The sequence below is a fragment of the Mobula hypostoma genome, chromosome 4 (genome assembly GCF_963921235.1).
Source record: "Mobula hypostoma chromosome 4, sMobHyp1.1, whole genome shotgun sequence".
In the NCBI taxonomy this organism is placed as follows: domain Eukaryota; kingdom Metazoa; phylum Chordata; class Chondrichthyes; order Myliobatiformes; family Myliobatidae; genus Mobula; species Mobula hypostoma.
This window is the reverse complement of record NC_086100.1, coordinates 94,825,897-94,848,879: the sequence shown is the minus strand read 5'-3', so window position 1 is coordinate 94,848,879 and position 22,983 is coordinate 94,825,897. Positions and strand designations below refer to the sequence as shown.

At 42.8% G+C, this 22,983-nt stretch overlaps 1 protein-coding gene across 1 annotated transcript in view; it reads left to right on the top strand.

Moving 5' to 3' along the window:
- Positions 1-18,032, top strand: part of ubxn7 (UBX domain protein 7) — a 128,897-nt gene extending 110,865 nt beyond the window's left edge. Inside the window, 1 exon segment of the mRNA XM_063046174.1 lies at positions 16,994-18,032. Within this exon segment, the coding sequence (XP_062902244.1) occupies positions 16,994-17,155 (162 nt within the window). The 3' untranslated portion in view covers positions 17,156-18,032.
- Positions 18,033-22,983: the final 4,951 nt, after the last annotated feature.

Here is a 22,983-nt window from a genome sequence, read left to right as displayed (position 1 = left end):
GTAAGAGTGGAACTTTAACTTGCACATAGATTGGGTGAATCAATTTCGTCAAAGCAGTCTTGAGGAGGACTTCATAGAATGCATCCCTGATGGCTTTCTAGAACCGCACATTACTGAACCTTCAAGGGAACGTGCTATCTTAGATCTGGTCCTGTGCAGTGAAACAGGTAAAATTAGTGAGCTTGTAGTTAGGAATCCTCTTGAAAAGAGTGATCACAGTATGATTGAGTTCCTCATAGAAATGGAGGGTGCAATAGTTCAATCTAAAACCAGTGTATTATGCCTAAACAATGGAGTCTACAATGGGATGAGGGAGGATTTGGCTAGTGTAGGCTGCGAACACAGGCTATATGGTGGGACGTTTGAGGAACAGTGGAAGACTTTCAAAGAGATTTTTCATAGTGCTCAACAAGAGTATATTCCAGTTAAAAGCAAGACTGGGGAGAGCCAGTCTTGATTAACCAAGGAAATAAAAAAAGCATCAAACTAAAACTTGTGCGTATAAATTCGCCAAGAGTAGTGGGAAATTGGGAAATTGGAAAATAGGGAAAACTTTAAAAAGCAACAAAAAACCACTAAGTGAGCAATAAAGAAAGGGAAGATAGATTATGAAAATAAGCTAGCACAAAATATAAAAATAGATAGTTAAAAGTTTTTATAATTATGTAAAGCGGAAAAGTGTGGCTAAAGTGAACGTAAGTCCCTTGGAGAATGAGAAGGGGGAATTGATATTGGGTAGTGAGGAAATGGCAGAATCTTTGAATGACTATTTTGTGTCAGTCTTCACAGTGGAGGACACATCTAACGTGCCAAAGAGAGATGTTATGGATGCGATGGAAGGTGAGGACCTCGGTACAATAGCTGTCACTAGAGATAGTGCTGAGCAAACTCGTGGGCCTGAAGATAGATAAGTCCCCTGGTCCTGATGGAATGCATCCCAGGGTACTGAAAGAAATGACAGAAGTTATAGTAGAGGCTTTGGTGATAATTTGCCAAAATTCTCTGGACTCTGGGCAGGTCCTAGTGGATTGGAAGGTGGAGAATGTTATGCCACTGTTCAGAAAGGATGTAAACAAACAGCAGGTAACTATAGGCCAGTTATTTTAACATCTGTAGTTGGGAAAATGCTTGAAGCTATCATTTTTAAGAAATAGCAAGGCATCTAGAAAAAAATGGAACCATCAGGCAGATGCAGCATGGATTCAGCAAAGGCAGGTCCTGTTTGACAAACTTACTTGAGTTCTTTGAGGATATAACAAGTGCAGTGGATAGTGGGGAACAGATGGAGGTTATTTACTTGGATTTCCAGAATGCCATCGATAAGGTGCCACATAAAAGACTTATCCATAAGGTAAGGATGCATTAGAATTGGGGGTGATGTATTAGCATGAATAGAGGACTGGTTAACTAATAGAAAACAGAGAGTTGGGATACATGGGTGTTACTCTGGTTGGCAATCAGTAGTGAGTGGTGTGCTGCAGGGTTCGGTGCTGGGCCCACATTTGTTCATGGTATACATTAACAATCTGGAAGAGGGGGCCGAGAGTGTATCGAAGTTTGCTGATGGTAATAAATTGAGTGGAAAAACAAATTGTGCAGGAGAAATGGAAAGTTTGCAGAGACATATAGATAGGTTAAGTGAGTAAGCAGGGGTCTGGCAGATGGAATACAGGTTTCCCCCGCCATCCGAAGGTAGAGCGTTCCTATGAAACGGTTCGCAAGCCGGAATATCGTAAAGAAACAATTACCATTTATTTATATAGGAAAATTTTGTGAGCGTTCGCAGACCCAAAAATAACCTACCAAATCATGCCAAATAACAGTAACATATAGTAAAAGCAGGAATGATATGATAAATACACAGCCTATGTAAAGTAGAAATACTTCTCTACAACGATAGCCGGCACAGATCTCCGTAGTGAAAATCTCACACAAGCGCCTTTGGCAAAAACACTCTCTCCAGTAACTTTTAAGCTATGAAGTTGCCAAATCATACCAAATAATACGTAAAAATACACAGCCTATATAAAGTAGAAATAATGTATGTACAGTGTAGTATCACAGGAATTGGGAAGACAGCGAGCACGCTGATGATGGTGTGTTAGACTGAGTCGTCACAGGTTGGGGTGGTGCAGTGGCCCCCACCCTCTGGGCAGTGACCCGATACCGGTCCGTGAAGAACGCAGCGGTAGCCGGGAGGCACACAGCACATCTTTAAGAAAAAAGCCGAAATTAGCATGTTTATTCCTGCTTTTTTCTTAAAGATGTGCTGTGTGCCTCCTGGCTACCGCTGCATTCTCAGCGAATCGGTATTTGTCCGCGGCCTGAGGGTTGGGGTGGTGGGACACTGGGGTGTCATCTGTTTCCATCAGGGCAGGCAGCTCATCTTCTCCGATGACTGCCTGCCTCGATGTCGAAGGTCGAGGTACGTCATCTGCTATGGCTGATGTGGAAGGCTTGCTTGACTGCTGAGCCTTGTGCATTTTTCTATCATACAGTTCTTTGTGAGCACTCAAACCATCCTGCAAATATCCCCTAAACTAACGTACCCTTTCAAAATTAAAGTTGTACTTTATCATTGCAGCGAAAATCTCACGCAGTTGCTTCACTTTCGCCACTGGATTTGGTTTCGATTGTTATCCTTTCCTCTTCCAATTGCATCAGCTCTTCATCTGTCAGTTTTTAGTCATGGGATGCCAAAACCTCTTCAACATCATCTTCATCAGCTTCCACAAGCCAAACTCACTTTGTCCTTACTTGCTTCACCACGATCGAAACGCTTAATTATGTCTAGTTTTACACTGAGTGTAACACCCTTACAAGCTCTTCCAGGCTTTTCCGACACCTTAGAACTCATCTTGGAAACGGCTGCTCACAGGCACGTGTTTAAGCAATGCCAGCAAGAATGCAGTTCCGAATCCGGGGGAGAGCGGCTGCTCGGGGCGCGCGCTGCCTTTAATTGCACGTTGATTTTTTTTCGTGACAGTGAAAACACCTTCTGTTAGCGAAAACAGGTAACTAATATAGGTCTTTCGTAACAGTGAGGTTTCGTAAAGTGAACGTTCGAAAAGCGGGGGACAGCTGTACCATGTCGGTAAATGCAAGGTCACCCACTTTGGAAGGGAAAATGGAAGATTATTATTTAAATGGTAAAAATTTGCAGCCTGCTGCTGTGCAGAGGGTCTTGGGAGTGCTTGTGCATGAATCACAAAGGGTTGATTTGCAGATGCAGCAGCCTATCAAGAAGGCAAATGGAATGTTGGCCTTCATTGCTAGAGGGATTGAATTTAAGAGCAGGGAGGTCATGCTGCAACTGTGAGGGTACTGGTGAGGCCACATCTGGAGTACTGCGTGCAGCTCTGGTCTTCTTACTTGAGGAAGGATGTACTGGCTTTGGAGGCAGTACAGAGGAGATTCACCAGGTTGATTCCAGAGATGAGAGGGTTAGACTATGAAGACAGATTGAGTTGCCTGGGACTGTACTTGCTGGCTTGCTGGAATTCAGAAAAATGAGAGGGAACCTTATAGAAACACATAGAATTATGAAAGGGATAGATAAGATAGAGGCAAGAAAGTTGTTTCCACTGATAGGGGACATAGCCTCAACATTCCTGGGGGGGGGTAGATTTAGGATGGAGATGAGGAACTGCTTTTCCCAGAGAGTGATATATCTGTGGAATTCACTGCCCAATGAGGCAGTGGAAGTTGCCTCAGTAAATATATTTAAGACAATGTTGGATAGATTTTTGCATAGTTGGGGAATTGAGGGTTATGGGGAAAAGGCAGATGGGTGGAGATGAGTCCATGGCCACATCAGCCATGATCTTATGGCGGAGCAGGCTCGACAGGCCAGATGGCCTACTCCTGCTCCTATTTCTTAATAAATTTTGAGAATGAGGTTACAAGTATATGGACTGTAAAAGCTCTGCAAATATTTAACAAGAACCAAATTAATGAAGACAAACATGGGTCATTTAGTCAAAAATTGCAGAAGCTATTGTGGGAAGCATATGATAAAAGGGCAGAGTATTTAAACAAATATTTTGTCCTGTTTTTGAGGGAGAGGGTGTAACATTTTCTAGAAATGCTAGGGAGCTGAGAGTCTAATGAAAACAACATTTAAGGAAATTAGCTTTAAAATTGCTTAAGAAATTTATGGGACTAAAAAAAGTACTCATGGATATAATTGGTGATCATCATCCGAATTTCTATAGACTGCGGGGTAGTTCCTGCAGATTTGAACATGGCAAAATGTATATTAAATTATAACTAAATTATAATTTAAAGCTTCTAACTTTTTTATATAATTCATTATTCTTTATAATTGTTGAATGGAGTGGGATTTGATGACTGTGCTTCCGCTCACTGAAGAAGTTTCATATCCATGAGATTCTCTAGCATAGAAGGTATGAGTGCCAAGTCACTGAATATGTTAAAGGAGTTGGATATGTGGAGACAATCACATCAAAGAATATAGGGAAAGTGCAGGGATATAGAAGTGTGGTAGATCAACCATTTTCCTATTGATTGGCCAAGTAGAGATAAATCTCTGCTTTCTATAGTTATGAGCAATTAACCTTTTTTTCTTCTATATGTGAAGTGAATGGTTCCAAACTTAAATAGGAAAACCACTTTAACACTGACTCTTAAGATTTCAATATAGAACAACAACATTCTCATAAAATATTCATGATGTAATCAAGTCAAGACTGGAAGAACACCTGGCAAAACAGTGATAGAAATCAGGCAACACCCACAAAATGCTAGTGGAACGCAGCAGGCCAAGCAGCATCTATAGGAAGAGGTACAGTCGACATTTCGGGCCCTGACCCTTCGTCAGGACTAACTGAAAGAAGAGCTAGTAAGAGATTTGAAAGTGATCATTTTGGATCTCCCCCTCCCCCTCCCACTTTCAAATCTCTTACTTTCTCTTCTTTCAGTTAGTCCTCGCGAAGGGTCTTGGCCCGAAACGTCGACTGTACCTCTTCCTAGAGATGCTGCCTGGCCTGCTGCGTTCCACCAGCATCTTGTGTGTGTTGCTTGAATTTCCAGCATCTGCAGATTTCCTCGTGTTTGTGTATAGAAATCAGGTTTTGTTTAAGGCGAGACTTGACTTTACCTCCAGTGGTTATAATTCTATTACTCTATAGAGCTGATTTGTTTGAGCTAAGATTACTGTATACAGTCAAACTGACAAAACATTGAATATTAACAGAAATATAAATATTCATACCCTGGCTGGCTGGAGTGGTTCGGTGAAGTTTGTTTTATGTGCAATCAATGATTCTGCACAAATTGTGAGAAATCGGTGCTATTTGATCAAATGATTTAACTTCTTCATCCACTCCCTAGTTTCTACTCTAACTTGCTTGTTTAGTGTAATGTGGAAGTTCTCTCATGGAACAATACATCTGTTTAAAAAAAAAATAAACTTTTTCTTCCAGCATACTTTTGAAAATATTTCTTGAAAAATTTGTGGTAATGATAGAAAGTTTGATTTCTACTGTGAAAATGAGTGTAACCAAAAAATAAGAATTTAACATCTCAAAGTCATTACACCAGCTGAATAATTACTGAATCACTTTCTTAAAAAAATCTGCTAGTTTTGTGATGCATTTGTTGAAAACATTAAATTATTCCATTTTGAATAGTAGTTAGTGATCCTTGCATTCACATATCCAGATTAATCTTGTAGCTTCCAAGGCTGAGCAACCATTTCAGTGTAATTGGCTACTGTTCGAATAGAACATATGATTAGCATGACTGTTTATGCCCTTTAATGGTAATACCCTCATTTCCTCATTTAGTTTAGATGTTTTCCTTTCAAGTAATTTTCAAAAGGATGGTAGTCTGTCATTCTGCAAGAGCATAAGAAGCAATAGCACTTCAGCCTGTTTTGTCATTTCACAGGATTGTCACCTCTCTTCCAGCATCTTTCTTCTCTACCCCTCACCACCACCACTTTTGGAATCCAAAATCTATCATTCCCAGGCTTGAATATACAAATTAGGAGGTGACCCTTTAGTACCTGAATTGCCACTTAATACGTCTGTTTACCTGCAGTACTTTTGTCCCCTCACTTACCAGGAATCTATCTACCTCTGCCTTTAAAATATTCAAAAATTCACAATCCTCATCGCTCAAAAGAGCAGCCAGTTATTTTCAAACAGTGTTTCCTAGTTCTAGATTCTCCCATGGTCATTCTGTCAAAACTCTTGTTCCTTATTCTTCTAGTCTTCAAGAAATATAGGCCTTTCCTGCCAACCAATTCCCCCTGGGATCAATAAAGTATGACTATGACTATAAAGCAAGCAAGCCAGAGTAGTAAATAGTCTCTGATATGTTTCTAATGTACAGTGTACTTTGTTAAATGTCCAAACGTGAGTAAATGAGCCTCTTGGTTGGTTGGCATGGATGAGTTGGCTGAAGGGCCTATTTCTACTTTGTATTGCTCTGCCTTTAACAACTTAAAGTATTTCTCATACTAACTTCATTCAAGTTATACAGTAGGACACAGAGGGAGCTGGGTGTTCCACCATATAATTGGATAATATGCCTTTCATCCTGCTAAAACAGGCAATTTCACATTTCCCCAGATCACTTAACATTATCCTTGAGTCATCAGAAAATTTAGCAACCTTTGACGCTTTCATCCAAATCATTTATGTTTTTAAAATGGTAGAATGTGAGGCCCAGCACAGTTCCCTCTGCATCTTAATAAGCAGAAAAAGATTAATTTATTCCTTATCCAATTCCTGTCACCTGGCTATTTTTCATCATTTATGTTACTTCTTATACAGTGACCTATTTTTCACCATAACCAGTGACTAAATACCGTATCAAATGCTTTCTAGAAATCTGCATAATATAACACCATAAGACCATAAGACAAAGGAGCAGAAGTAGGCCATTCGGCCCATTGAGTCTGCTCCGCCATTTTATCATGAGCTGATCCATTCTCCTATTTAGTCCCACTCCCCCGCCTTCTCACCATGACCTTTGATGCCCTGGCTACTCAGATACCTATCAATCTCTGTCTTAAATACACCCAATGACTTGGCCTCCACTGCTGCCCGTGGCAACAAATTCCATAGATTCACCACCCTCTGACTAAAAAAATTTCTTCGCATTTCTGTTCTGAATGGGCGCCCTTCAATCCTTAAGTCATGCCGTCTCGTATTAGACTCCCCCATCATGGGAAACAACTTTGCCACATCCACTCTGTCCATGCCTTTCAACATTCGAAATGTTTCTATGAGGTCTCCCCTCATTCTTCTAGACTCCAAGGAATACAGTCCAAGAGCGGACAAACATTCCTCATATGTTAACCCTCTCATTCCCGGAATCATTCCAGTGAATCTTCTCCGTACCCTCTCCAAAGTCAGCACATCCTTTCTTAAATAAGGAGACCAAAACTGCCCACAGTACTCCAAGTGAGGTCTCACCAGCGCCTTATAGAGCCTCAACATCACATCCCTGCTCCTATACTCTATTCCTGTAGAAACGAATGCCAACATTGCATTCGCCTTTTTCACTACTGTCTCAACCTGGAGGTTAACTTTAAGGGTATCCTGTACGAGGACTCCCAAGTCCCGTTGCATCTCAGGACTTTGAATTCTTTCCCCATTTAAATAATAGTCTGCCCATTTATTTTTTCTGCCAAAGTGCATAACCATGCACTTTCCAACATTGTACTTCATTTGCCACTTCTCTGCCCATTCTTCCAATCTATCCAAGTCTCTCTGCAGACTCTCAGTTTCCTCAGCACTACAGGCCCCTCCACCTATCTTTGTATCGTCAGCATACTTAGCCACAAAGCCATCTATTCCATAATCCAAATCGTTGATGTATAATGTGAAAAGAAGCGGCCCCAACACTGACCCCTGTGGAACACCACTGGTAACCGGCAGCTCTCTGTTTCCTGCCAATCAGCCAACGCTCTATCCACGTATGTAACTTTCCTGTAATTCCATGGGCATCTTGTTAAGTAGCCTCATGTGTGGCATACATTGACTGGTTCCCCCTTTTGTTACATCTCAAAACAAATCCACCTAATTTGTCAACCATGATTTCTATCTTAAAAAACTATGTTGACTTAGCCTTATTAAGTTGAGTACTACTTAAGTTCTGTGCTAAAAGTTCTTTGAGTAATAGCTTCTAACATTTTGCTCGTGATAGATGAGAAGCTAACTGGTTAGTAGTTTTCAATGTTCTTTCACCCCTTTCTGAGTATGAGATATTGCTGCTTTCCAATCTAATGGAACTTCCCAAATACAGGAAATTTTAGAAAAATAAAACCATCCCACATCAACTATCTTCTAATCTACTTCTAAGATCTGAGAGTGAAGATGTTAGAAACATATCAGCCTTTAGGTCAACACATACAAAGTGCTGGTGGAACACAGCAGGCCAGACAGCGTCCATAGGAAGAAGCACAGTTGACGTTTAGTCCTGACGAAGGGTCTCGGCCTTCACCTATACTGATAGCGGCCTGAAACGCCGACTGTGCTTCTCCCTATGGATGCTGTCTGGCCTGCTGCGTTCCACCAGCATTTTGTGTGTGTTGCTTGAATTTCCAGCATCTGCAGATTATGATTATTGTTATGATTATGAAGACATGTAAGTCCTCTTTTATTGTCATTTAGTAATGCATGCATTAAGAAATGATACATTATTTCCTCCGGTGTGATAATTACAAAACACAGAACAAACCAAAACTGAAAAAACTGACAAAACCGCATAATTATAACATATAGTTACAAACAGTGTAACAATAATAACTCGATGAAGAAGTCTGTGAGCACAGTTAAGTTCAAAGTTTCTCAAATGTCCCACATCTCACGCAGACGGGAGAAGGAGGAAAAACTCTCCCTGCCATGCCGACCACAATCCGACTCTGAGTCATCCGAAAACTTCGAGCTCTGATCAGCTCTCCGACACCGAGTACTGAGTGCCATCTCTGTCCGAACGATTCGACCTCCTCCTCAGTCGCCAAAAGCAGGCAAGGCCAGGGATTTTGAGGCCTACCCTCCAAAAGATTCATGACCACACAGTAATGACAACAGCGAACGGGCGTTTCAGAAGTTTCTCCAGATGTTCCTCTGTGCTTTCACGTCCATTCTCCATCAAATCAGAATTGTCCACGGCCCCTATTTAACAGATACGATATCATTTTCACCGGAGAGCTGCGCACACGCAACGCGCCGCCATCTTCTCCTCCTGCCGGTTCGTTTTCCTCCTGTTTGAGCCTTTAGATCAATCATTTTGCTCAATACTGATTTGCTGGTGGTTGTATTTTTTCTGAGCTCCTTTCCTACCTTCCAATTCATTTACAGCTACTTCTGGGATGTGGTGAAAACTGAGGAAATGTAAACACGAGGAATTCTGCAGATGCTGGAAATTCAAGCAACACACATCAAAGTTGCTGGTGAACGCAACAGGTCAGGCAGCATCTCTAGGAAGAGGTACAGGCAACGTTTCAGGCCGGGACCCCTCGTTAGTCCTGACCTGCTGCATTCACTAGCAACTTTGTGTGTTGACTGAGGAAATGTACCTGTTTAATTCACCTGCATCCTGTTTGCCTTATTCATTTCTCCAGATTTACACAGACTAATGCTCATCTTGTTGACTACTAATTTTGAATACATTTTTAGATCAAGGATTCACAAACCTTTGTGCAAATTCCTCACAGATGTGTCCTTAAAGACAACTCCTTTCCCTGAAATTATTTCTCTTAGTCCTGGATGCTCCATCTTCCCATATAGGTGAAACAGGAGGAAATCTGCAGATGCCGGAAATTCAAGCAACACACACAAAATGCTGGTGGAACGCAGCAGGCCAGACAGCATCCATAGGGAGAAGCACAGTTGACGTTTCAGGCCGAGACCCTTCGTCAGGACTAATACAATCGACGTTTCTGGCCGCCATCAATATAGGTGAAAGCCGAGACCCTTCGTCACGACTTTGTTAGTCCTGACCCCGGGTCTCGGCCTGAAATGTCATCTGTGCTTCTTCCTATGGATGCTGTCTGGCCTGCTGTGTTCCACCAGCATTTTGTATGTGTTGATCTAAAGGCTGTTATGTTTCTAGCATCTTCACTCTCAGGTCTTAGGATCTTCTACATTTCAATGTGATCACGCTCATACTTCAGAAAATATAAGACCATTCTACTCCATTAAATCACAGCGTAGACCTCTTGCGCCAGGAATCTCTGGTAAACTCTGATTCCACTACCAGCAAAGCCCTTGTATACTTGGTGAGATAGACCAAAACTTCAGATCGTACTTGGATATAGGTATTTCAGAATTCTTGTATGTATTGTAGTAGTGTAATTTCTTTGTATCCAATCCCATTCCAGTAAATGCTAATACACCGGTCTGTCTAATTGTTTGTTGACTTTCTATGTGGCATGTGTGAGAGCAACCATTATTCAGTGTTTTTTTTTCCCTATTTAACAAATGCTTTGAATTTGAATACAGTATTTGCAAATTAATCTTTCTGTTTTCTGAGAATCACACCACCCTTAAATGTTCCACTGGTAATTCCACAAATGAGCCACACTCCACGCTTGTACATTCATAGCTTCGTGAGGAAAAATAGTGGGCATTGTTCTGAAGTGTGCTGTTTGCTGCTCCAGTATTCCACGGAGCACTCTTCATCAGGGATAGCTGGATTTCAGTAGCATTTGTCCAGTCTAGTTTCCCATTCCCTGATATCAAGTTACAGCCCTCCAGTGTTTTGAATTTGCTGATTTGAGGTTCCAGTTCCTTTTTACTACCACCCCTCTCTAACTCACCATCGAGCCCATGTCTTCACCTTCAATGATAAATCCACCTCTCTGGTTCAGTTGTACCTTATACCTATGCTGCTCCTTTTAGGGCAGACATTTCATTTTCTTTTTATCTAACTGAATTGCTCATTACCCCAGCTGCCACCTTGCCCACTCACAGTGGGTCTGTACTATCCTTTTAATTTATATGAAAATAAATGATCCATGATGGAATGGTGGAACAGACTCGATGGGCCAAATGACTTAATTCTACTCCTGTGCTTTAACTTCTAAGTTAAAACAATAACAATGTAGAATAAAGTATAAAAGCTACTGAAAACATGCAGTGCGGGTTAAAGTGCAAGATTGTAGAAAGATTGTGAGGCCAAGAGTCCATCATATCGTTCAAGAGGTCTGTTCAAAAGTCTAATAACAGTGGGATAGAAACTGTCCTTGAGCCTGGTGATGTGTGCTTTCCTAGAATGGTTCCTGTTTCCTACAGTGCGTCAGGTAAAATTTTTGATTAAAGTTTCAGTCTTGCTTATGCTTGATGCACACGAAGTCAGAGTCGGTTTAACAGTCATGTTAGTTCAGCTTCTGAGGGCTGAGATATTCTTGTTGATGCTAGCAATGACTTCCTTACCAAGCTAAGTTTGCAATAACACAAACTTATTTAAATTTTATCCTTCTTATATCAGCTATTATTGAACCATTTTCCTATAGAGCTTTTATTTCTCAGAGAGATGTAGCTGTCGACAATTTGAATGTTTCTTGATTCTTCATCATCATATATTTTGTGTAATTTCCACAGCCATGTTTTCTGGTTCACCCTTAAGTCAATGTAATTGACTTTATTTTTGTTAATGACTTTATGTAGACTTAAGATTACTGTTGTATACCTGGTAATAAGAAACTATTATGATCATTCTACCCCTGATGATTGGAGGTGACCTAATGATAGATAATATCATTCTTCTACTGTATATAAGGAATTTTATGTATATCCAGAATATGCCCTCGGGTTAGGGAATTTGCATTCTTGAGAAACACAGTCTTGCCATTGGGGTATAACTGTTCAGGACAGTGAATATGATGAAATTCTTCACTCAAAGATCTGTAGTTTCTGTTTTCTGAAGCTTTAAGTTAAAAGCAGTAAATAGATAATTGAAGCAACACACATCAAAGTTGCTGGTGAACGCAGCAGGCCAGGCAGCATCTGTAGGAAGAGGTGCCTTTTAAAACAGGACTAACTGAAGGAAGAGTGAGTAAGGGATTTGAAAGTTGGAGGGGGAGATCCAAAATGATAGGAAAAGACAGGAGGGGGAGGGATAGAGCCAAGAGCTGGACAGGTGATAGGCAAAAGGGGATACGAGAGGATAATGGGACAGGAGGTCCGGGAAGAAAGACAAGGAGGTGGGGGGGGGGACCCAGAGGATGGGCAAGAGGTATATTCAGAGGGACAGAGGGAGAAAAAGGAGAGTGAGAGAAAGAATGTGTGCATAAAAATAAGTAACAGATGGGGTACGAGGGGGAGGTGGGGCCTTAGCGGAAGTTAGAGAAGTCGATGTTCATGCCATCAGGCTGGAGGCTACCCAGACGGAATATAAGGTGTTGTTCCTCCAACCTGAGTGTGGCTTCATCTTTACAGTAGAGGAGGCCATGGATAGACATGTCAGAATGGGAATGGGATATGGAATTAAAATGTGTGGCCACTGGGAGATCCTGCTTTCTCTGGCGGACAGAGCGTAGATGTTCAACAAAGCGGTCTCCCAGTCTGCGTCGGGTCTCGCCAATATATAAAAGGCCACATCGGGAGCACCGGACGCAGTATATCACCCCAGCCGACTCACAGGTGAAGTGTTGCCTCACCTGGAAGGACTGTTTGGGGCAATGAATGGTGGTAAGGGAGGAAGTGTAAGGGCATGTGTAGCACTTGTTCCGCTTACACAGATAAGTGCCAGGAGGGAGATCAGTGGGGAGGGATGGGGGGGACGAATGGACAAGGGAGTTGCGTAGGGAGCGATCCCTGCGGAATGCAGAGAGAGGCGGGGAGGGAAGGATGTGCTTAGTGGTGGGATCCCGTTGGAGGTGGCGGAAGTTACGGAGAATAATATGTTGGACCCGGAGGCTGGTGGGGTGGTAGGTGAGGACCAGGGGAACCCTATTCCTAGTGGGATGGCGGGAGGATGGAGTGAGAGCAGATGTACGTGAAATGGGGGAGATGCGTTTAAGAGCAGAGTTGATAGTGGAGGAAGGGAAGCTCCTTTCTTTAAAAAAGGAAGACATCTCCCTCGTCCTAGAATGAAGAGCCTCATCCTGAGAGCAGATGTGGCGGAGACGGAGGAATTGCGAGAAGGGGATGGCGTTTTTGCAAGAGACAGGGTGAGAAGAGGAATAGTCCAGATAGCTGTGAGAGTCAGTAGGCTTATAGTAGACATCAGTGGATAAGCTGTCTCCAGAGACAGAGACAGAAAGATCTAGAAAGGGGAGGGAGGTGTCGGAAATGGACCAGGTAAACTTGAGGGCAGGGTGAAAGTTGGAGGCAAAGTTAATAAAGTCAACGAGTTCTGCATGCGTGCAGGAAGCAGCGCCAATGCAGTCGTCGATGTAGCGAAGGAAAAGTGGGGGACAGATACCAGAATAGGCACGGAACATAGATTGTTCCACAAACCCAACAAAAAGGCAGGCATAGCTAGGACCCATACGGGTGCCCATAGCTACACCTTTAGTTTGGAGGAAGTGGGAGGAGCCAAAGGAGAAATTATTAAGAGTAAGGACTAATTCCGCTAGACGGAGCAGAGTGGTGGTAGAGGGGAACTGATTAGGTCTGGAATCCAAAAAGAAGCGTAGAGCTTTGAGACCTTCCTGATGGGGGATGGAAGTATATAAGGACTGGACATCCATGGTGAAAATAAAGCGGTGGGGGCCAGGGAACTTAAAATCATCGAAAAGTTTAAGACTGTGAGAAGTGTCACGAACATAGGTCGGAAGGGATTGAACAAGGGGTGATAAAACAGTGTCGAGGTATGCAGAAATGAATTCGGTGGGCAGGAGCAAGCTGAGACAATAGGTCGGCCAGGACAGGCAGGTTTGTGGATCTTGGGTAGGAGGTAGAAACGGGAAGTGGGGGGTGTGGGAACTATAAGGTTGGTAGCAGTGGATGGGAGATCCCCTGAGCGGATAAAGTCAGTGATGGTGTGGGAGACAATGGCCTGGTGCTCCTTAGTGGGGTCACGATCGAGGGGTAAATAAGAGGAGGTATCCGCGAGTTGTCGCTGTGCCTCGGCATGGTAGAGGTCAGTACGCCAGACTACAACAGCACCCCGCCTTATCGGCGGGTTTAATAATAAGGTTAGGATTAGTGCGGAGGGAGTGGAGAGCAGAGCGTTCCGAAAGAGTGAGGTTGGAATGGGGACAAGGTGCGGTGAAGTCGAGACGGTTGATATCCCGTCGGCAATTAGCGATAAAGAGATCCAGAGCAGGCAGAAGACCAGAGCGGGGTGTCCATGAAGAAGAGGAGGGTTGAAGACGGGAGAAGGGGTCATCGGTGGGGGTGGAAGAGTCCTTGCCGAAGAAGTAGGCTCGGAGACAGAGACGGTGGAAGAAAAGTTCCGCATCATGGCGAACACGGAACTCGCTGAGGTGTGGGCGAAAGGGGACAAACGTGAGGCCCTTACTGAGAACAGAGCGTTCTGCCTCCGACAGTTGAAGGTCGGAGGGGATGGTAAAGACCCGGCTCGGATGAGAGCTGGGATCAGAGGGGGGAGGGGGGAGGCTGGGGGTGTCAGTGGAGAGGGGAGGGTTGGGGTGAGAGGAAGATGGAGCCTCTGAGGGCCCAGGAGTCGACGGTGGGATCTGAGGAAGACGGGGCTGCGGAGTGGTGGTGGGGGAAGGGGAGACGGGAGTCACAACAGCAGCACATAAAGACCCGGCCTGGAGTTCAAGGCTGGAGTTGCAGTTGGTGGTTGCGCAATCGCTGTGAAGGTGTCCATGGTCGTTGCTGGAGTCCGGGTTTTGAATATGCCCTGAGGTGTTGGAGCCGCCGAGATCAATGGTAGAGGCCGCAATCTGAAGTTCATGCCTGCTAGCGTCGGGGCCGGCAGGCTCTGGGGTCTGCAGATGTAGCATCTTGCGATCTTTGCCAAACATGACAAAGTCAAAAAAACGGCGATTGCAGGCGTGAATCTGACGGAGAATGAAATAACGGGTAGGACCATTACAGACGGCGAAGAAAGTGTCCCGAAGGTGTGGAAGGGTCTGGGATAGGGACACCAAGTACCTCCTCATGGCGGAGAGCGTCGCCTTCAGAGCTTGACGGGAGAAGCGGCGAGAGGCAGAGTCAATAAAATGTGAGTACCTGGGATCCTCAGAAGGTCCAAATTGAGAGGCTTGGAAACGAATCCTAAAGCCAACTGGAGTAAGTTGGTGATGGAGGCACGTTCCAAGAAAGGATATATGGCTGTGATAGCGAGTCTGAGTCAAAGTGTGGTCGAAAAGTTGAAGAGCCGAAGAAATTACAGATGGGGAGCAGTGAGAGATGGTTTCACTGAACTCCCGTCGAAGAGAGGATCTAAACTTCTTCGGTGTAGGCATCACCGGAAGAGGCTTCGCAGTAGTGAATTTAAACGCAAACAACAGGAATTCTGCAGATGCTGGAAATTCAAGCAACACACATCAAAGTTGCTGGTGAACGCAGCAGGCCAGGCAGCATCTGTAGGAAGAGGTGCCAGGCCAGGCAGCATCTGTAGGAAGAGGTGCCTACCCCGGTCTCCCGCGTGACAGGCGGGGATACTAACCACTATACTACCGAGGATGCTCTTCCTACAGATGCTGCCTGGCCTGCTGCGTTCACCAGCAACTTTCATGTGTGTTGCTTGAATTTCCAGCATCTGCAGAATTCCTGTTGTTTGAAATAGATAATTGTGTGAATTCCAGTTGGCGATCAATTGATTGCTGGAAAACTAAGGGATTAATGGAAGTGGGCATAGTTCAGGAAGGTTGAGTTGATGTAAACAATGAGTGATAGAGCACTATAGCAACCACAGGTCCTTCAGCTCAGCTGTTATCATCCCTACTCCCATTTACCCATCCCCAAACTGTAGACCACCATATCCCTCCCATCCATGTACTTAACCAAACTTGCCTTTAAACCTTTGGGAGAGTAGGTACGAAGGCTGGTATTATTTTTACATTTGTCATTGAAAATCTGGGATTGAATTGGAATGAGAGTTGTAGAGTCCTGTGGATCCATATTTTTTCAAACAATAAATATGATCACAGCTACATTTGACAAAGCTTGCACCAGTATCTTTTCATTTAAAAAGTTGAAGGTTGCAAAGTTGACATGTTAATTACAGGATTTGTACAGCAAAATATAGTTCTTGCATTGGTTGTGCGGCTGGTGGACAGTAGATCCTGATAGGTGGCGAACCTGCGGCATACACAAAAATTTTGTTGGCACGCAGCATGCACTGCTACCCCTCAATTCTTTAAACTCTACCAATAATTTTTTTAAAACCATAATGTTTATCTTTACAGCCAAATGAAGCTGCAAATGACTTTCTGTAACTAAGAACAGTGAGAAGTTTTCACAGAACATGTCTCACACCGCCTTGGTGCAAGCGAGATAGTTGCAAGAACATGTGACTTTGAATGATATGTTTTGAAATCCTTACAGACCTGGTGTGCATATCAGTAGTTGGATAGTAAATGTTTGCAATAAGAATGCTATTTAGAAATCGTTATTTTTCAAAGTTTTAAAAGATTAATAATTTTTAAAAGGTTAACAGTTATATTTTAACTTGTTTCTGTTATATTTTGATAGTAAAACCATGAATACACGTAAATAAGCAAAAGGACTCAATCTTTTTTCCCTTAAAAAGTCCATTATTGTTGTTAGTAATCAATGACAATCTCTGTTCACAATTATGACATGCGAGAGAATTTTTTAAAAAGATTATTGCCAATTTGGGCACTCATTCTCAAAAAAAGTTTTCCGCCCATCTCCAAGTAAATGTATCCTCGGGGGGGGGGAGATGAGCTATATGACCCAACTGAATGAATTTGGGTTTACTCTGGAGTGGAAACCCTAACCATAGCCCAAAGCTGTTTGAAGTGAGATTTAAATGCCTAGCATTGAACTCTATAATGGAGATAGCTATTACTCTGAGTAAAGCTTCTCTTCTGTGTCATTCAGTAATCTCTTTTGCCTTGTGTTTCTCTCAGGCACTGGTGAAGCACATCCAGTCGAAAGGATACCCAAATGAGCGGTTTGAGCTGGTCACCAACTTTCCACGCAGGAAGCTCTCCCACTTGGACTATGAAATTACACTGCAAGAAGCTGGACTGTGCCCTCAGGAAACTGTCTTTGTTCAGGAGCGAAATTAACCTGGGAGTGCAAAAAAGATTTTATACAAATGTTGCAAGATCTGGTTGGTTGGTGATAACCTGGCTTCAGCCTGAACAAGGAGAACTATGTATTTTCATCTTTTTACTGGACCTAGTGAGGCAACTGATGTGAAGAAATTTGGTGATCTACACTCAATTCTTAATACTTTTTGATTCCCAAACGAAGAACTCTTTTTACTGGACCATAGAACACTGGATATGATTTATGTTTTGTTAGTCATAAAGTGTCCATCATTCTATGCTTGACCCATTACATTTGGACAATGCCAGACATCAGTTTCATTTGTATTTGCCCCCCTACACCTGCTGGTCTTGGCAATGCTCCAAGTTGCCAAAACCAAAATCTACAAGAGCCTCGCATTTTTACTACTAGGAGGAAGCCTTCCTTGCACTAAGAGCAGTTCACTACAGGAACCACTGGGGAAGAAAGGATGCGAAATGACAGATTGGCATCCAAAAAGATTTGATTTTGTCTCTTGGTAGTGTTGCATATTTAGGCTGTAAGTGCGTGATAGGAATTTGATGTTGTTCACTATGATGCATCTTCAGTTGCCCTGATATCTTCAAACAACCCAACTCAGGCCTGTGCTGGAATTTGTGACCTTATGTTATGGGTGGAGTTATTTCAGCATAGCCTGGTATAATCTCATAGGTCTGGCATGCTGGGTCTAAAGCCACCAACTTTTCTTTAGTCTGCACTTTTGAGGCACAAGTTGCTGTGGAATGATTATTTAATGGTTTAGTGCATCATTCCAAGATCAACAAGCTCTAAAACAGGGGTTCCCAATCTTTTTTATGCCATGGACCCCTACCATTAACGGAGGGCTCCATGGATCCTAGGTTGGGAACCCCTGCTCTAAAGGGACCCGAGGCAATCTAGCCCACCTGACTAGAGCAGCGAGTCCTGTGAATACACATTTGATCTTTGACATTAAGCTATCAGGGTGAAGCTTCTATGTTCTTAAAGCAAGGTTAATACTGAGGGATTTTACACAGTCCATTACTCCATATAGGGTCAAGAATTGAGTGATTGTGCTCATTTCTGTCATCACCAAACTTCAAGGTTTTACCTGGTTCCTGACATGAATTTCTTTGTGATCCTGCTTATCATTCTGGTTTGTGTCATGTTACAATTTTGAGGGGTTGTATGAAGCAGGATCCTTCATGGTAAACTTTGGAGATGAGCAACCTACCCATTGAGAATGGTTTGAGCCCCAAACTGTGATGGGTGAGGTTTGGGATAGGGATGTGGTGGTGATGGTGGTGCTAATGTGTGATTGATGCACAGTTTTGGGGTTTAATGAAGGACAGTAAAGAATTATGTATATCTGCCACAGAGCTGGTACCATGGAGGGAGTGAGCAATGTTAGTGTGTCCTGCTGGGAACAATCAGTGTTTTATGGCTGTATTCAGGCCTGGTCCTTCATATTCAGAGGAGGGGAGGAATTTGAGAAAGTATATTGATAATAAGTATCTTTGGCAAATTTGTATGAACACAGCGAGCAGATCTTGTATGGTTCCGCAGGCATTTGTACATACATGGAAAGAGCATGAAACACATTGGAAACTATGTGCTAGGGGTTGGTTGGTATTGAATTATTGTTTGGAACAGTTGGGGCCCTTTGGGTGGGTGGGTGAGGGTTGGCAAAGGAGGAGATCAGACCCAACAGGGAGATTAGGGGTGGGGGTGGGTGGGAGCATTGTGCATTAAAGGGAAGGTGAACACCAATGAGAACAGTTGAGTGTGTGTTGGGTCAGGTAACTGTAAAGTAAGAATGTGTGAGACTGACTAAGAAAAAATAATTAAGTGGGAGGAGCTCTGTCACTTTGGAAAGAGCCATATTGGAAATAGACTGTTACTGTGTGTGATTAAGTATGGTGAGCATTGCATCATAGCAGAATAAGTCCCTTGTTCATTTTTTTTCTGCCAATTAAGGTTTTTGATCCCTGTAATTATCAATCATTTTTTCCAGCAGAGGCTATGAACATTCTGTATTCTGTGAAAGGAATAAACATTAGCAATTAAACAAGATTTTGATTGATGAAATAATGTTCAAAATTAGCCACTTTCAAGTCCACAGATATGGAAATTGTTGGGCTGTGTTATAAACATGCTGGTGATAATGTAACTGGACAAGAGAGATCAGAAATTTAATTGCGAAAAAAGATGGTCAATAATATTTGGATTCTGTCCACTGATTTTCTGCATTTAATCTGTAACCATCAGATATATGATATGATCTTGATCAATTCTTTGAAAACGTGGGAGAAAGGGTTACAATGGGGGAAATTAGTGAGGAATAGGATTGCTTTGTGAGCTGGCATGGACTTGATGGACGGAAATGGCTCCTTGATTGTAAGGGAAGGTGGTACCACACACAATGCTGGAGGAGCTCAGCAGGCCGGGCAGTATCTATGGAAAAGAGTACAGTCGGTGTTTTGGGCCGAAACGTTGACTGTACTCTTTTCCATAGGTGCTGCCTGGTCTGCTGAGTTCCTCCAGCATCTTGTGTGTGTTGCTTGGATTTCCAGTATCTGCAGATTCTGTCTTGTTTGTGAAGGGAAGATGGTATATAGCTAAACAAAGCAGATCAGTGCAGACTGTAAGACATCGTACACCCAGGTTCTGCAATCAATTCTTCATCCAAATCTCAATGAAATATTAAATCATGTCAGATTACTACTTGTTTTTAATAGTACTTCAGTTATTCAGTTTGTGAAACATGAGTTTATACTCCCAAGTAGACTGCCTGGATAAGATCTCCAAAGACCAGGCGGTTCCCACACATCTGACCAAGTGAACCAGTAAACTGAATAATTTGAACATTACAGGACTGCGGCAACCAATATCACATTTTGTAAACCTCAATCAATAAAATTTATAGTTTGCTTTTTAACAGAGCTGTATAGGTGTATTTTTTACCCCGATTTTCAAAGATCATCTGGTTCTTGGGTTCATGAGGCCAGTTAAAGTGTTACAAAGTATAGGAAAAGCTTGAGACAAGGACAGATACAAAACTAACAATACAAACAAAGGTGTGAAGAATGGTGGGGTTTTGAAATGTACACAGCAGGTCAGACTGTATGAGTGGTCAAAGAATAACAAACAATATTCTGCGTAAATAATTTGTATTCTTTCCTCCCCCATCTTCACTGTTACTTCAAACTAACTGGTTTTCTCTTTTTATCAACTGTTTTCTCTCTATAGTAGATGCCTGACCAGCTGAGTGTTTCCCGTAACTTTTTTATTTCAAACTTCCAGCATCTTCAGATTTTCAGGTAAGGGGAGATCGGGGCAGATGACAAAAAGCTTAGTCAATATGCTTATGTAACACCTTGGAAGAGGAGGGTGGAAGTTGAGAGGATAAAAATGAAATAACGTAACTTTCTTATCAGCTGATGACATGACTATTGTCATAGAAATTACAACAAGAGTTCCTCAAGTGCTTAGGCTTTGAAGGCTGTAGGACTGGAAGGAATTACAGAAATAATTTGCAGAATTATAGCCATGGTAAGTTTGAGAGATACAAAGTTAAGAATTTTAAAAACTTTGAGGCGAGTTGTAATGATAGGTCTTTGGATAGTTCAAGTTATGACACGGGCTGACACTTGTGAGTAGGTATGACATGTGGCTAGGGATGTGTTTGACTCAAGTCAGGATGACAGGGTTCCAACAGTGATTGGGTTTGAGCAGATGTGCTGTTAAAAGTAGAAATAATATTTTTTTCTTTGTGCTGTGGGTGTGTGTAAGCTCGTCCTCAGGTCCCACATCAGTTTGTAAGCAGTTCATTTTGGCTGCAGGTGAAGTTGATGGCCAGTGAAAAGTGTTTGTGTCATGGATCAATGACTTCAGCATTCCCTCTATGTGCCTGTACTGACTATCAGATATTAATTCAGTGCCTAAGAACATTGAAGAGATGGAGAGAGTGAGAGTTGGGTATCATGGGCATGGAGGCTTTTCTTTTGTGCGTTTTGCTGAGAGATAGGATGTAGAAGACAATAGGAAAGCAATCCAGGATCTGTGGTGGGTGGATAATAGTGACACAGATGTAGACACAAACAAATGTAGTTGGTTCTCTGGGTCAGTTCGATAGATGAGATTGGAATTGGACAAGTGCATTCTCGCCCAGTCAGACAAGGATGGAGAAAGGTGGTGTAGTTGGCACCTCCTTAATGCAGTATGTTTAGATGGGACAGAATATGTTAGGAGTGTCCAGGGAGGATTCCAGACACAATATGTGGACAGGCGAAACTGGTTCTGGTGCTAGGCAATGAACCCGGACAGGTGTCAGACCTCTCAGTTAGTGAGCATTTTGAAGACAGGGATAGGAGCAAATGGCATGGGAAAGTATTTATTTGAGGGATGGGGAATTATGAAGCTATTAGGCAGGAACTTGGGAACATAAATTGGGAACAGATGTGCTCAGGGAAATTCACAGTGAAAATGTGGACCTAGTTTAGGGAGCACTTGCGGGTTCTGCGTAGGTTTGTCCCATAGAGGCAGGGAAAGGAATGTAGGATAAAGGGACCATGGCTGGTAAGTGGATTACACAGGGTTCTAGAGGGTTACAAGGTAGCCAGGAAGGAGCTTAAGAATGGACTTAGGAGAGCTAGAAGGGAACATGAGAAGACCTTAGCGAGTAGGATTAAGGAAACCCCCAAGGCATTCTACACATATGTGACAACAGGTGGATGACTAGAGTGAGGATAGAACCGATCAGAGATAGAAGAGGAGCCATGTGAATCAGGGATAGAAGAGGAACCATGTGCCTGGAGTCAAAAGAGGTAGGGGAGGTCCTTGGTGAATACTTTGCTTCAGTATTCATGAGTAAGAACCACCTTGACATTTGTGAGGACAGCAGACTGATATGCTTGAACATACTGGCTATAGGAAAGGATATGCTGGAACTTCTGAGGGAAAAATAAGATAGCTAAGTCCCTGGGGCCAGATGGAATATACCGCAGGCTACTATGGGCAACGAGGGAAGAATTTGCTGCTCCTTTGGCAATGGCCTTTGCATCCTCACTGGCCACAGGAGTAGTACTGGATGATTGGACAGTGGCAAATGTTATCCCTTTATTCAAGAAAGGTTATAGGGATAACTCTGGGAATTATAGACCACTGAGTCTTACTTCAGTGATAGACAAATTTTTGGAGAAGATTCTTAGAGGCAGGATTTATAAGCATTTGAATAATCTGGTTAGGAATAGTCAGCAATGCTTTGTTCGGGGCAGGTCATTCCTCAAGAGTATGATTGGATTTTTTGAGGATGTGATAAAGCATATTGATAACTATGGATTTTAGTAAGTCATTTGATAAAGATTCCCCATGATAGGCATATTCAGAAATTCAGGAGGCAGGAAATCTAGGAAAACCTGGCTGCTTAGATTCAGAATTTGCTTGCAAGAAAACAGAGGGTGGTAGTAGATGAAGCACATTCTGCCTGGAAGTTGGTGTTCCACAGGGATCTGGTCTGAGATCCCCGCTCTTTGTGATTTTTATAAATGACCAGGATGAGAAAGTGAAAGGGTGTGTTAATAAGTGCAGATGACACAAAGATTGGTTGAGTTATGGATAGTGTAGAAGTTTGTTGTACGTTACATTAGGACATTGATGGGATGTAGAGCTGGACTGAGAAGTGGCAGATCGAGTTCAACCCAGAGAAGTATGGTCTGATTCACTTTGGAAGGAGGAATTTGAAAGCAGAATACGGAGTTAATGGCATGATTCTTCACAGTATAGAGGAACAGAGGGATCCTGGAGTCCACACCGATAGGTCCCTCAAAGTTGCTATGCAAGTTGATAG